At 42.1% G+C, this 14595-nt stretch overlaps 1 protein-coding gene across 1 annotated transcript; it reads left to right on the top strand.

The window, feature by feature from the left end:
• Positions 1–227: 227 nt before the first annotated feature.
• LOC131428864 (uncharacterized) lies at positions 228–13643 on the top strand. The gene is made up of 5 exons (XM_058592921.1): positions 228–1373; positions 1516–2394; positions 2568–3699; positions 13197–13430; positions 13477–13643. Exons 1-5 carry the CDS (start codon positions 228–230, stop codon positions 13641–13643), a joined length of 3558 nt encoding a protein of 1185 aa, XP_058448904.1.
• The last annotated feature ends 952 nt before the right edge of the window (positions 13644–14595 follow it).

Here is a 14595-nt window from a genome sequence, read left to right on the forward strand (position 1 = left end):
TCAGTTGTATGACAGAATCACAAATAATTGAATTTAAAAGTTTTCGGAAATGTTTTGTCTCAACTCAAAGAAGAAAACTCATGAAGCCTTTTTCGTACCTGTGTAGGTATAAAAGGTTCGCACGTGCTGCATTTCGCTCCGCTTTTGAGTCAACCTTTGTCGATAGTTGAACGTGTTCAGACGTGTTTTCGTTCTCTCGCGTTTGTCCGTTCGTTTGTTGAGTTTTTATGGCGAAACGTAGACGCCGCTCGGGAGGCTCAAAAGCTAGTCCCAAGGCGAATCCTAAGCGTAACAAAAATAACACACCCAGTCCGCGTGTGGTTATTCAAAACCAGAACCAGAATCAATCCACAATTGGTGATATGATGTCAGTGCACTCCGCTCGTTCGGAAATAAGAAGCAACCGTACCGCAACCAACGTAAGCGATGTCAACGGATTCGGTGGCCCTCTCGATGAACTGCCCGAAGAAGAAGAAGAAGCTAAAGTGAAACTTCCACCGCTGATGGTGAAATCAGTTCCGCTCGCAACGTTACAGCGAGAACTGATTCGAATTGGAATTCAAGCCGAATTCAAGCTGTGTGGTATCGGCATCAAGGTGATGTTGCATACCAAATCCGAATACGTGAAGGCAAAGAATTATCTCGATCGTGCTGGCGCAGAGTATTTCTCGCACGATTTGGCAACGGAAAAGCCGTTCAAAGCAGTGGTACGTGGTTTACCGCTGATGAGCGGTAATGACATCGCATCGGAGCTGGCCGAACGATACAAGCTCCAACCGGTTGCTGTTTTCCCGATGACTAGGAAGGATGTCACCAACAAATATCGCGATTGCCTGTACCTTGTGCATTTTAAAAAAGGTACAGTGACACTGAACGCTTTGAAAGCAGTTAGATCCATCAGCAGTATGATCGTGAGCTGGGAACCGTACCGTGGTACAAACCGTGACGTCACCCAGTGTATGCGCTGTCTGAACTTCGGACACGGTACACGCAACTGCCATCTTCAACCGAGATGCAACAACTGCGGTCAGGTGCATCTAACGTCCAGCTGCCCTGCAGAAGGAGACGCCGTATTGAAATGTATTCATTGCGGTGAAGGTCATCGGTCCACCGACAAGCAGTGTCGCAAGAGGGAGGAGTACAAACAAATACGGAAACGTGCATCGCAGAATCATCAGCCTGGAAGAAAACCCAACAAGGGTCCGGTTTTCAATAACGGCGAGTTTCCTTTGCTGGCGTCAAATCGGAAGAACGGCGCTGGAACTTCCTCCACACAGCAACTGCCGCCGCAGCCAAATCCTACGGTTCTCTGGTCATCGTTGTTGGCAGGATCCGGAATGCCACTTGCTGGAGCGAACGGTCAACCAGCTCAGGTGAGTCCCCATTTAACTACCCCTCATTTGGACCAAAATCTTCCGCCCAAATTTACCACCGAACAACTCTTGCCGATCTTCGCAGAGATGTGCAACAAAATGCAAAAATGTCAAACAAGATTTGACCAGATTTCTGTGTTAGGGCAATTTATTATACAATATGCCTGTTAACCCGTTAAATATTGTTTTATGGAACGCCCGCGGATTGTCGCGGAAACGCGTTGAGTTGTGTGATCTCTACCTTCCTGGGTTTAACATAGTTAGGCTGGATCGAACCCACTCGGGCGGAGGGGGTGTCGCTCTAGCCATCAGGAAAACTATTAAATATATCATTCAACCGCACTATCGCACATCGGTGATCGAAGCCGTCGGTATCGAGGTGTCTTCCGATACTGGAAAAATTATTATTATTGCCGCTTATTGTCCGACACAGTGCTATGACGGCAATGGGATGGCAAGGAAATTTAAAAATGATCTTGCGAAGCTAACCAGAACCGACAAGAAGTTCATCTTGGCTTGTGACTTAAACGCGAAACACGAGACATGGCGAAATATCCGTAGGAATAAAAATGGGTGTCTTCTGTTCGAGGATCTACAGCTGGGTTATTACACTATCCACGCTCCGTATCAGCCGACATATCTTTCGCCTGCCGGCATCTCGTCCACCTTGGATATAGTTCTATCGAATTTCGACTTGTTGAGCCAACCAGTTACAATAAACGATCTCAGCTCTGATCATTTTCCGGTTTCATTTCAAATCGGTGGTGATATTCAGCGCGGTGAACCGCAAACCAGGAAAAACTACCACGACGTCAACTGGGTGGAATTCGCCCGGATTGTTGATCGACACATCGATGCAACCAAAGCTTTGAATTCCACTGAAGATATAGATGAAGCTTTATCCGAGCTGAAGGCCGCTATCTCTGTAGCTGAGAACCACTGCGTTAGACAGGTTCCGATCCACGGAGTATTGCTTAAAATCGACTCGATGACCAAAGCAATTATCCGTCAACGTAACAAAGTAAGGCGCCAATTTCAACGGTCAGGCGATTTATCGAAAAAATACGTTGCATCGATCTGAAAAACGAAAACTTTTCGTCAATGATCCGAAGGCTAGACCCGTTCTCGCGGCCTTTCTGGAAGGTGTCAAAGGTATTAAAGTCCAAACCGAAACAAATCCCTCCGTTGGCACAGAACAACGACATTCTGGTCACACCGTTTGAAAAAGCGACCGCAATCGGCGAACACATTTTGCGCTCTCACAACCTGGGTAATTCCGTTGTCAGTCCCATGGAAGACGCAGTTCGAGAAACGATGTCCACCTTGCGTAACACCCGCTGCTACGTTCCGGAAAATGTCAAGGTTAAACCCGAACAAGTTGCCGCAACAGTAAAAGCATCCAAAAACATGAAGGCGCCGGGCTTTGACTCGATTTTTAACCTTACACTGAAGAAACTCAGCCATCAGACCTACACCTTTATTGCCAATGTTTTCAACAGATGTCTCGATTTGAACTACTTCCCCTCTGAGTGGAAAATCGCTAAGGTGGTACCGTTACTTAAACCATCTAAAGATCCAACGAATCCCTCTAGCTATCGTCCCATTAGCCTTCTGTCGTCGCTAAGCAAGCTCTTCGAAAGACTCATCTTAGATCGTGTTCTGGTGCACATCGAAAACAACAACATTTTCTTGCCCGAACAGTTCGGATTCAGAAAGGGCCATTCCACAACTCATCAGTTGCAAAGAGTAGTGAACATCATCGACCGTAACAAGCACGTCGCAAAGTCTACAGCCATGGCTCTACTGGACGTCGAGAAGGCATTCGACAACGTCTGGCACGAAGGTCTCATCTACAAGATGTATCGCTACAACTTCCCAGTGTACCTCATCAAGATAGTGCAAAACTATCTCAGTGGCAGAAGTTTCAAAGTCAGCGTGAACGGAACCCTATCGAACGGGTTTGTAGTACCCGCCGGAGTACCTCAGGGTAGCATTCTCGGACCAGTATTGTACAACGTCTACACCTCGGATTTCCCTCGACTTCCTGATGGTTGCCAGTTCTGCTTCTTCGCGGATGATACAGCTATCCTTTGCAAAGGAAGGGTCACAAAACATCTCACCAAAAAGCTGCAAAACTGCCTTGATTCCGTTGTCAGCTACATGAACAGTTGGAAGATAAAAATTAACGCTTCCAAAACTCAGGCGATCCTGTTTCCATACAGTCTATCTCAGCGACTCACTCCTCCAGCTGATTGCAAGATCGTGGTTGATGGGCTTCCAATCGACTGGTCCAATGAGGTGGTCTATCTGGGGCTCACTTTTGATCGTAAACTACTTTTCCGCTCGCATGTCGACAAGATAAAATCTAAATGCTCCTTGCTCATCAAATGTCTCTACCCGCTAATCAAGAGAAGGTCATCTCTTATTCGCAAGAATAAGCTAGCTGTTTACACCCAGATCATCGCTCCAGTGTTTCAGTACGCGTTGCCTGTGTGGGGGAGGTGTGCCGTTACACATCGGAACAAAATCCAAGTGCTGCAGAACAGAGCCCTGAAAATGATTCTGGATCTCCCGTGGTTCACCAGGACTTCAACAGTTCATCAAATAGCAGACGTCACTACCGTCGACGAGAAAATAATTGCAGCCAATAGAAAATTCCAAGAAAAATGTGCAATTTCTGAATACCCTTTAATTAGTTCTCTATTTTAGTATTTGTTAGTAGTTTTAGTTTTGTTATATAAATCAAACTGTCTCTCAGTTAAACTGTTAAAAAGAAATTTAATCAAAATTATTAACTAGTAAATTACCGTAAGTTAAAAGATGAAAAGTAACATTACTACATCACTTGACATGTAATATCATACAGAAATGTAACCAAAGAGAAACAATAAATATTTAATGTAAAAAAAAAAAAAAAAAAAAAATGCATTTCGCTCCTTCTAGCCTGCGCAGTTGACTGAGCAGAAAGTAATGCAAATGTATCGTTTTGGTTAGTTCAGGTTTAGAGTTCAGTTCCAATTCTAGTATCAAGAATGTAGTTCAGTATTGAATCAGTTGCGGGACGTTTGCAGAGCCAGTCTTTCTTCAAAGAAGATCGATTGCGTCTTTATACTGATGGTTGCAAACAAAAATATTACGACTGGAGCAAAAATCTACGAAAAGTGGACAACGATGGAGAACATTATGAAAAATCCGCCCTTCGAATGGCTCCAAATATTATTCAAAAAACTATAAAGATTTCTTCTTTGCAAATCGGAGATAAAAAGCATAAATTTAGTTCAAATCTAAAACAATTTGTTGAGCTTCGTGAAATTTTCGCAGTGCGAGATTTATACTAAACAAGTGAGAAAAAAGTCAGCATTCGACTGCTGCGCGTTCAAGAAAAATAGTCAGAACAATGTTTAATACCGTAGAGAATGCCACACTCCTCTGAATGACAGAAATGAATCCCTTCTTGAGGTTTTCTTTCTGTGAAATCTGCAAAATCGAAATGAAAGAATCGACATAAAAAATCTGTACGTTGCTTTTTTGTGGCCTTTGGGACCACCTGTTTATGAAAAGTTATAAACGACTTACTTACTCTTACTCTTTTAGTCATAGACCACGCGTGTCTCTGCTGTATACAAGTGGTGTCTCCATTCCATTCCGGTTCATGGCTGTTCGCCGCCAGCCTCGGTAGCTGCGAAGGGTCCGCAGGTCGTCCTCAATTTGATCGATGCCCTCTTGCCTGCTTCTTTTTATACCGGTCGGATCATTATCAGGATCATTTTAACCGGGTTGTTCTCCGACATTCTAACAACATGCCCGGCCCACCGTAACCGCCGACCTTGGCCGTTTGGACGAGGGTTGGTCCTACCAGAAACTGGTGCAGTTCATGGTTGTTCGCCTTCACCATGTATTGTCTTCCATCCGCACTCCGCCAAAGATGGTTCGCAACACCTTCCGTTCAAAAACACCTAGTGCGCGTTGATCTTCCGTAAGCATTGTCCAGGAATCGTGCCCGTAGAAGATAACCGGTCTAATCAACGTTTTGTTGATAGGTAACTTAGTCTCTGAATTTCTCTGCTGGTGTCATTATCAGCAGTCACCAGTGAGCCCAAGTACACGAATTCGTTGACCATTTCGATTTCATCACTCGTAATGGGTGGCTGACATTATCTTCTCTCGAGCCCCTGCCTTTCATGTACTTTGTCTTTGACACATTGATGTCTATTCCGATCCGCTTGGCCTCAACTTTTAGTCCGATGTACGTATCTTCCATCTTCTCAAAGTTGCGTGCTATAATGTCAATATAATCAGCGAAACCAAGTAGCTGGACGGACTTCCTAAAAATCATGCCACTCGTGTCTATCTTCGCTCTTCTACACCCTCCAAAGCAATGTTGAATAGCAGACACGAAAGGCCATCATCTTGCCGTAGCCCTCTGCGAGTTTCGAAGGGACTCGAGTTTATCCCCGATACTCTAACAACGCCCATCACTCGATCCATCCTTGGCTTGACCAATCGTATCTTTTTGTCCGGGAATCCGTAGTCGTGCATGATTTGAAATCGATGAATAAGTGATGTGTGGGTACATTGTATCCGCGGCACTTTTGCAACACCTGGCGGATGACGAACACTTGATCCGTGGTAGCACGTTCGCCCATGAATCCTGCCTGATATTGTCCCACGATTTCGTTTGCAATCGGTGAAAGTCGGCGGCATAAGATTTCTGAGAGGCAGCGTTCAGCAGAGTTATCGCGCGGTAATTGCAGCAATCCAGCTTGTCGCTCTTTTTGTAAATGGAACACACTATTTCTTCCATCAATTTCTCCGGTAAAATCTCGTCTTCCCAGATCTTGGTAACAACCCAGTGCAGTGCTTTCACTAGTGCTTTACCACCGTGTTTAAGTAGCTCGCTTGGTAGTTGGTCAACGTCAGCGGCCTTATTATTTTTCAACCGGCCTACCTCCTCCTCGACTTCTTGGAGGTCTGGGACCGGCAGTCCATTGTCCTCCGCATGCGTTCCCAAGTTCGTTACCACGCCGCCACTTTCGTATTTCGCCACATCGCCATTGAGGTGTTCGTCGAAATACTACCGCCCCCTCTCGATCACCTCACAATCGTTCGTGAGAAAATTCCCGTTAGTGTCCTTGCACATATTGGCCTGTGGCACATGGCCTCTGCGCGAACGGTTAATCTTCTGGTAGAACTTCTCTGTGTCATTAGCACGGAACAGCTGTTCCTTCGCTTCGCGATCTCGGTCTTTCTATTGGCGCTTTTTTCTACGGGATACCGAGTTTAATCTGTTCCGCGCCTGTCTGTATCGCTCCTAGTATCTAGCGTTGCTGATGCAGTGCTTCTTATGGCAGAACGGATGTCTCTCCAGCCATTTTCAAGAGTAGCTGCACCAAGCTGTTCTTCCGTTGGTAGTGTTACTGCCAACTGCTGCGCGTAATCTTGAGCTACTCCAGCATCCCGGAGCCGCGCGATGTTACACCGCGACGTTCGGTTTCGACTACAATCGCTACAAACGAGATCACATATAAAAATCCTTTACTAAAATAGCTTTAGTATTGAATCAATTCGCACAGTAAGCAGTTCTGCTGCAGGACGTTCGCAGAGCCATTTCGATTCAGTGATTGCGTCCACCTGCTGCTGTTTTTTGTATTGGAACAAAATACAACGAAAAGTGGACAACGATGAAGAGCATTATGCAAAATCAACCCTTCCAATTACTTCAAACGTTATCTTTAAAACTAAGAAGATTCCACGGTAATTTGTAACATCTGATTTGTTGCCTTTCTTAAAAACCGGGAAAATGTAAGATTTTTTCCAGAGGTCAGGAAATGTTTCCAACTGGAGAGACATGTTGAACATCATTGTCAGTGGTGAGACGAGGCTATCCAAGCACTTTTTTAGTACTATCGAAGGAATACAATCAGGTCCTGCGTTAGTAGAGCTTTTTAATTTAAAGCATGCCTTACTTATCATAGTCGGTGTAATAGTAGGGTGTGGTCCAACAGGGGAACGAAGAGGAACGTTATTTATCGCTTTAGATACTTCGGAGCTGCTGACGATTTCATCGGAGAAAACGCTACTGAAGTGACTTTGAGCGACATATGAGTAGGCAGTCCTGTTTCTTTACGTTGTTAATTTAAAAAAAAACCTTGGTATTACATTCCTGTAGTGGAATTTGACCTTCTGTTTCAACAGACTTCGCAGCCGATTCAGAGTGTTCAGAACCAGTGCATGGCTGGTGCTACGATTCTACTGACACTACGAATTCTTCCGGGTCGGGGCTCGAACATACGACAACTGGTTTGTAAGACCAGCGCCCTATGCATTGAATCGCCAACCCGGGACCATTGTTCATTAACATGACACCGTAGTTCATTAAAATGACACCAAAAGCTCTTTGGGTTTTTCTTTAACTTACGTTGAACTCGAAGAAGGTGGGTGTTGTATAATGATCTGTTCAGACGTTCATATCGATTATTAAGATACACATAATGAGACCTCAGATTTAGATTTGAGCGCTTCGTGAGTTTTTTCAAGACAGATCTCTTAGCGCTTTTTAATTGCTTAAGGGTTGGATTAGACCAAGGAGGGGAAACTGATTTATGACATTTTCTTTTTGGTACGAACTGATCAATAGAAATTGAGATTATATTAGTCAATGATGCAGCCGCATAGTTTCCATCATTGTTTGATAAAATAGTTTCTCAATTTAATGAGAATAAGAACTGATTCATTGCGTTGAAGTTTGCTTTTTTGTAATCGTAATAAGTCGTCTGTTAGATTCTCGAAAGAAACAGGATGATGACGGCATGATTTTACAAGAACTGAGGGAGCAACGATAACGGCACCGTCGTTAATTAAGTCTTGACTGACAAAACAAAGATCAAGCATACGATTATTACTGTTGTAATTTCCTTTTAGTTGAACTAAGCCAGCGGTACTATAGTCGTCCAAGGGAAGCCAAGTTGTAGATGTTTTAGAAGAGCACGTAGGATTAGGATATATATATCTGGATGAGCTGCGAATCCATTTAATACCGGGAATATTGAAATCACCTGATATAACGATTTTATCATTCAGGTTCATTTGATTTACAATCATCGAAAGCGTGGCCAGATGCTGTTCGATCATTATCGTATCATTCACACGATCGGGCGGGAAGTATAGAACACACATGTAAAGCGTAAATCGTGCGAAAGAGAGAGAGCTCTTCAAACTTGCTCTACACTGGATACGTTTGAAAGAGATACTAAGTGAGATTTAAATGATGATCTACATGCAATGAGAACTCGTTCGCTCTCGTGAAATGTGGAGCATCCTCCCCCTTGCTGCATTCTTCTATTCGACCAACTGCTGACATTCGCCGTCAAACCAGTCATTTCCTCTATTCGATAACCTCGTACCTAGTTTAGTTGCAGTTCTTCTTTTCGACCAACTGCTGACATTCGCCGTTAAACCAGTGCTCAATAGTAGCTTTTAAACGAGCCTAAGTTTGGTAAAATCGTTTCAGCCATCTTTGAGAAAACTGAGCGCGTAAAAATACTGCGCGTTTTGTCGGTTACGTCACTTATACAATCATATCTCCGGAACCAAAAGTCACAGCCATTTTATCTTTGAACTTGATCAATGGCCCAATAGTAGCTTTCAAACGAGCATAAGTTTGTTAAAATCGGGTCAGCCATCTCTGAGAAAATTGAGCGCGTTTAAATATCTTCGAAAAGTGTACACGCACAGACATTTTCCGATCTCGTCGAACTGCGTCGAATGGTATTTAACACTTTGGGTCTCCAAGGCTCCTTTCAAAAGTCGGTTTTTCCAGCAATTCTAATACCTTTCTATAGAGAAAGGCAATAAAACCTTGACACTTGAGAACGATTTTAATATACAAAGAAATTAGAAGTGTAAACTATCAACTTATGCTCTAGTAAACCTGTTAGGTATTAAACTTCTAAAGTAAACACGTATTAAAATATAGGAAGTTTGGCGTATGATATATCATATGCTATTACATATAACTAAATATATGGTTATTTCTTCTTTAAGCACTGGACGTGAAGCCAACATTGAAATTGATGGAGAGATTATTGATTGCGTTAGAGAGTTGAAGTATCTTGGAGTCATCATTGATGAAAAGCTAACATTCAAATCTCACGTTAACCTTCTTGACGATGTTAAGAAGGTTGCCAAAAAGTACGGTGTATTATGCCGCCTGGAAAATGATTTAACGACCAGTAGTAAAATTCTCCTGTATAAATCAATCATCTCTCCTCACATTGACTTCTGCTCATCGATTCCGTTCCTTGCTAACAACACGCAAATATTGAGACTCCAGCGATTGCAAAATAAGGTCATGCGAATGATTTTAAAATGTAATAGATATACCTCCTCTAATATTCTATTGAACGCATTACAATGGCTTTCAGTGAAACAGAGAGTATATTATCTAACAATGGTGTTAATTTTCAAAATCTTAAATGGAATGCTGCCTCGATATTTGTGTGATCGGATTGAGAGAGGGAGTGACTTGCATAGGTACAATACTAGAAATGCGTCTGATGCGAGAACACCAAGCTTTTTGTCAGCCAGATCGCAAAACTCGTTATTGTACAAAGGGATTAGTTTTTTCATTTCGATGCCAGGACGAATCAAGCGGGCTGCAACATTGCGGGAGTTCAAAACATTGTGTATTTCACACATAAAATCTATTTTGTAATTAGATCTTTAATGAATTAGTGCAATTTGATTTTTTCGAAAATTGTGTAAAATGACGAAGATTGTATTTATTTTATTTTTGTTTTTTTTTTCAAGTAAGACGCATTAGGTTGTTATGTTCTGTATGATGATGATGGATTTTTAATAATTTGTTTAGTTAAAAAAAAAATGAGTTGTCTACAAAAGTATCAGCCTCGCGCGCGCAAAGCAGGTAGAGGCAATCTGGAAATTGAATATGACTGGAACTGGACATGTTCTCTTTTATTTTTGAGAGCATATGAGAGCATTCTACGTGTCGAGTTCGAATCTTGACTTTGTAAGATTTGATGAATGATTTACTGATTATATTTCGGAAATAATCGGGATCGGAAGTTGTTGATGGAATTGGGCTTGGCTCTGCTCATCCGCAGTCTCGTTACTCCATCGTAGCTGATGTTTGTAGCGATGAACTGGTCCGGCGGGAAGCGCCAGGTGAATTACTGTCTGATACTGACAAAGATATCGGGTTCGATTCCTGATTTGTTCAAGGATCTTCCCGGGTTGGAAATTTTCTTGAATAACCCTGGATAGTAAATCGGTAATATTTGAATGTTTTCTTGTTCTCAGTTGTACTTTAGAAGGATAATCTATACCTGCTGGATTAACCAGGTCGTTTTATATTTAGTTAACTGGTTAAAATATGTGATGCAATATTTATTATCATTTAGATAAATCGTCCCGCTCACACCTTTGTAGGGGTATGAGGCGGGACCATCATCATCATAAATATTACATAATGGGTTAATTTTTTCGTGCTTCACATAGTGCACACTGTTATTGTCTTTTGAGAATTGAATTGCAACCAACTCTTTATAAAACTGGATGGAAACGACATTATTTGTCTTATTGCATTGAAGTAAATGCACACGTTTCATACCAGATATTTGCTCCTTAAGCAAACCCTTAAGTTCTCGTATCGAAGGACGGTGACTTTTGTTCGTTTGCTTCACTCATTTTGAGATCGTTCTATTGTTCACTACACATTACTGTACTTGGTTTCTTCCATCCCGAACGTAAGCGGCTTTGTTTTATCGACTGACTTGGATGAGATGTGAAAGCGAACTGTATGTGTTTATTTGAATGCAGTAATTCAACAAAATCTCCCAAAGTGCACGGATATCAACAAGAAGTATGTTTAAGCTGTTCGATCTTTACGATTTATTGCTACAATATATCTATTGTTTTCTCCAAATCGAGATGTTATTGCAGTTAAACCTGTGACACGACGCCTCTGTTTTGATAACGCAACCGCACTTTGTGAATGATGAGAGGATTGTCATTAGTGTTTTTATAACGTTAGGTCAAGGTATACACGCGAGGGAAGCTAGCACGGTATTAACAATACGACCTACTATATAGAACGGTGTTTAAGGTGATCTAACTTTATATTTTGTTCAATTTACAATTATATTATTACCCAGGTAAACTAATGAACTATAAATTATAATTATAGTGAAAATTATTCTCGAATTCAACTTTGATTAGGATTTCACAGAGAGCAACAATTAGGAAATTCGTCGCACTTAACCTAAACTTAAATTATTACCATTGAAGGTAAGACATAATGAATTTTAAGGCTGTAAAATTAAAAATACTAAAATTGATTAACATTGAAATCTAGATAGACGTTCTAATTAAGCCTGTGGTGACAGAAATTCTGTAGATCAGTACGTGATTTGAAAGGTCTATGAACCGATAACACAGCCACTAAAGTAAGGTTAGTTTATATAAGAATTAATCAGAAAACTGAACTGAAACTAAGGAAATAAATTACAAGAGACGGTTGTCATCGGGTAACATTACAAAATCTTTAATTGATTGAAAGATGTCGTCGAATGAATGTAAGCCTAGCAAGTCCACTGCTATTGAACCACCGAAGCAAGACGCAGCTAGCTCTGGAAATAGAGTAAATTATCCAGGAACTGAAGCGAATTCGAAGAAAACGAATGAGCCCAGACGCAATCCTCCGCGCCAAGGTCGGATGAATAGAAAAGGTCACTGTCAATGCTGTGACAATCCCGATGCCAGTAGGATGGTGCATTGCGACGTTTGTAATATTTGGTTCCATTTTTGTTGTGCCGAAGTATCAGCGGGTATCGCAGATGTAATCTGGAGATGTCCCACATGCGATACAATGAAACAAACGGTTGCCGAAAAACAGACCAAAAAAATTATGCAACAACTGCCAAAAGATACCGCATCCTTAATTCCGCAGAGCAAGACAGGTAGCACGAAAAGTGAGACGAAACGACGAATGGATCAAGCGCTGAAGAAGGTAGAGGGTGAGTTTATGTTGGAAAAACGTTATTTAGATGGTATATACGATATTATACTAGAAGGCAAATCCGAAGCATTCTCAACAGCAAGTGAGTACGAATCTAATAAAATGTTGAATATTCAGAGATGGTTATCTAACACGGAACGCGCAGGCCAATTCGGTATAAATATACCCGAAAGAGGAAGGAACAATCGAAAGCACCTCAAGCAACTCGGTAGGGCCCACAGAGAGTCTTGTTTCGAACCCTCGAAAGAAATACGATCAGCCACCTAGTCCACGAGTAACTAACTTTGCACCTGGTCAACGATCCACACCAATACAACCGGCGCCAACAGAAATGTGGAATGATGACATGGTGTGTATTAAACCGCAGTCAAATCGCAGCTCGTCAGGCCGTCTCCAAAGACCTTCCGGAGTTCGGTGGCAATCCCGAAGACTGGCCACTGTTTTTTCTATGTTTAATACATCGACTCAAATGTGCGGATATTCTAACGAAGAAACCGTTGTAACCTTCGCTCTAACAGTAGAGAACTTAGTAGCTACGATACAAGCGTGTGAAGTTAACGACTTCGTTTACAGTGTATCTTTAAGATATGAGCTGGTGGAAAGATAACCCTCAACACTCATGTTAGATTGGGCCAAGTACTCGAGAGGTAATCCTAATCCGAATTTGATCGATTTCAGTTCATGGATATATTCCACGACTGAGGATGCAAGCACCGTATTGGCCACATCGAACACTGATCAACGTTTACGCCAAAATATAAAGGATATATTTCTCCACTATCATTCAGAGTGGGACGCAGCCGAAACGGAATCAACGGAAAGTTCAGATAACACGTTAAATTTGCACGAAAATGCGACCTCTCAGTGCGTGGTGTGCAAGGCTAATTGTTCTTCGGTAGCGAGTTGTAATCGATTCGTGGAGTTCAGCAGCGAATCACGATGGGCCGTGGTGATGGAACAGAAGTTGTGCCGAAAGTTCCTCCGAAAGCACAATGGATCGTGCAATAAACAAAAAACATGCGGTATCGACAGATGTACATATCTACATCATCCCCTTCTCCATACTAGGAAAGCACAAACCCAGCAGAATTCCCTTTCTTCGAACGCTGCAAAGGACTCAACGTGCAACGTACACCAAAGACTCCTTTTTAGAATTGTTCCTGTTATCTTGTAAGGGCCCTCGAAGTTTATTCGAACGTATGCGTTTATCGACGATGGATCCGAACTCACTCTGACTGAACAATCTCTGGCCGACGAGCTGAAGTTGAAAGGTCCAAGGAAACCACTATGCTTAAAGTGTACTGGAGGAACACAGAAAACTGAGAGTGCCTCTCAAAGGGTAAACCTTCAAATATCTGGAAATTCTACTCCTACAAAAAATATAGTCTATCTCAAATACACACAATCGAAAATTTGCTAATTCGACCGCAAATGCTGAATATAAACGAAATGCAAGAAAATTTCAAACATCTGCGCGGGCTACCATTAGAGTCCTACCAAACGTTAGCCCAAGGTTGCTGATAGGATTGGATCATGCTAGTCTCGGATACGCTAGTAAGACTCATGAGGGTAGGGCTCACGATCCTATCGCTATAAAAACGCGGCTCGGATGGACACTGTACGGAAGCTGTCTTGGAAAACTGCTACCCAGTCACAGCGTGAATTATCATAGCCTCCAAGTTTGACAATGCAATGTACAGAACGACGAAAAGCTTCACGATGAAGTAAAAGGCGGGTGGGTAATGTCAGAGACATAACATGATGTCGTGAATACGAAAACAACTGACATGTTCCTCAACACTTCCGAATATCAATTGTATGAATTATGCACGCATTCCCCTTTTTCACATTTTTCGCAGAAACAAAGAAAGCTTCACTTGATCTCGATTACTGTGAATTTCACACAGCGAAAAGTGCACAAATCTAAGCAAACTGTTCTTGATTTGCAGTAAACTGAGGATATTTCCCTACGATTTGCAAACAACAAATCCTAATAGTTCTTTAGAAAACTTTTAGAGCCATTAGAACAGCTGATATTGTGCAATGCTCTCCACCGTTGTTTTTTTCCCAATGCTAATGACTGGCAGCTGTGACGTAATCGCTCTTGTCGAAAGCAAAACTAGCTGTGCAGACGACACAAAACACATCTGCTCGCAGGGGCGATAGAATCCAAACTGATTGAATTTT

The sequence above is a fragment of the Malaya genurostris genome, chromosome 2 (assembly GCF_030247185.1).
Source record: "Malaya genurostris strain Urasoe2022 chromosome 2, Malgen_1.1, whole genome shotgun sequence".
NCBI classification, from domain to species: Eukaryota; Metazoa; Arthropoda; class Insecta; order Diptera; family Culicidae; genus Malaya; species Malaya genurostris.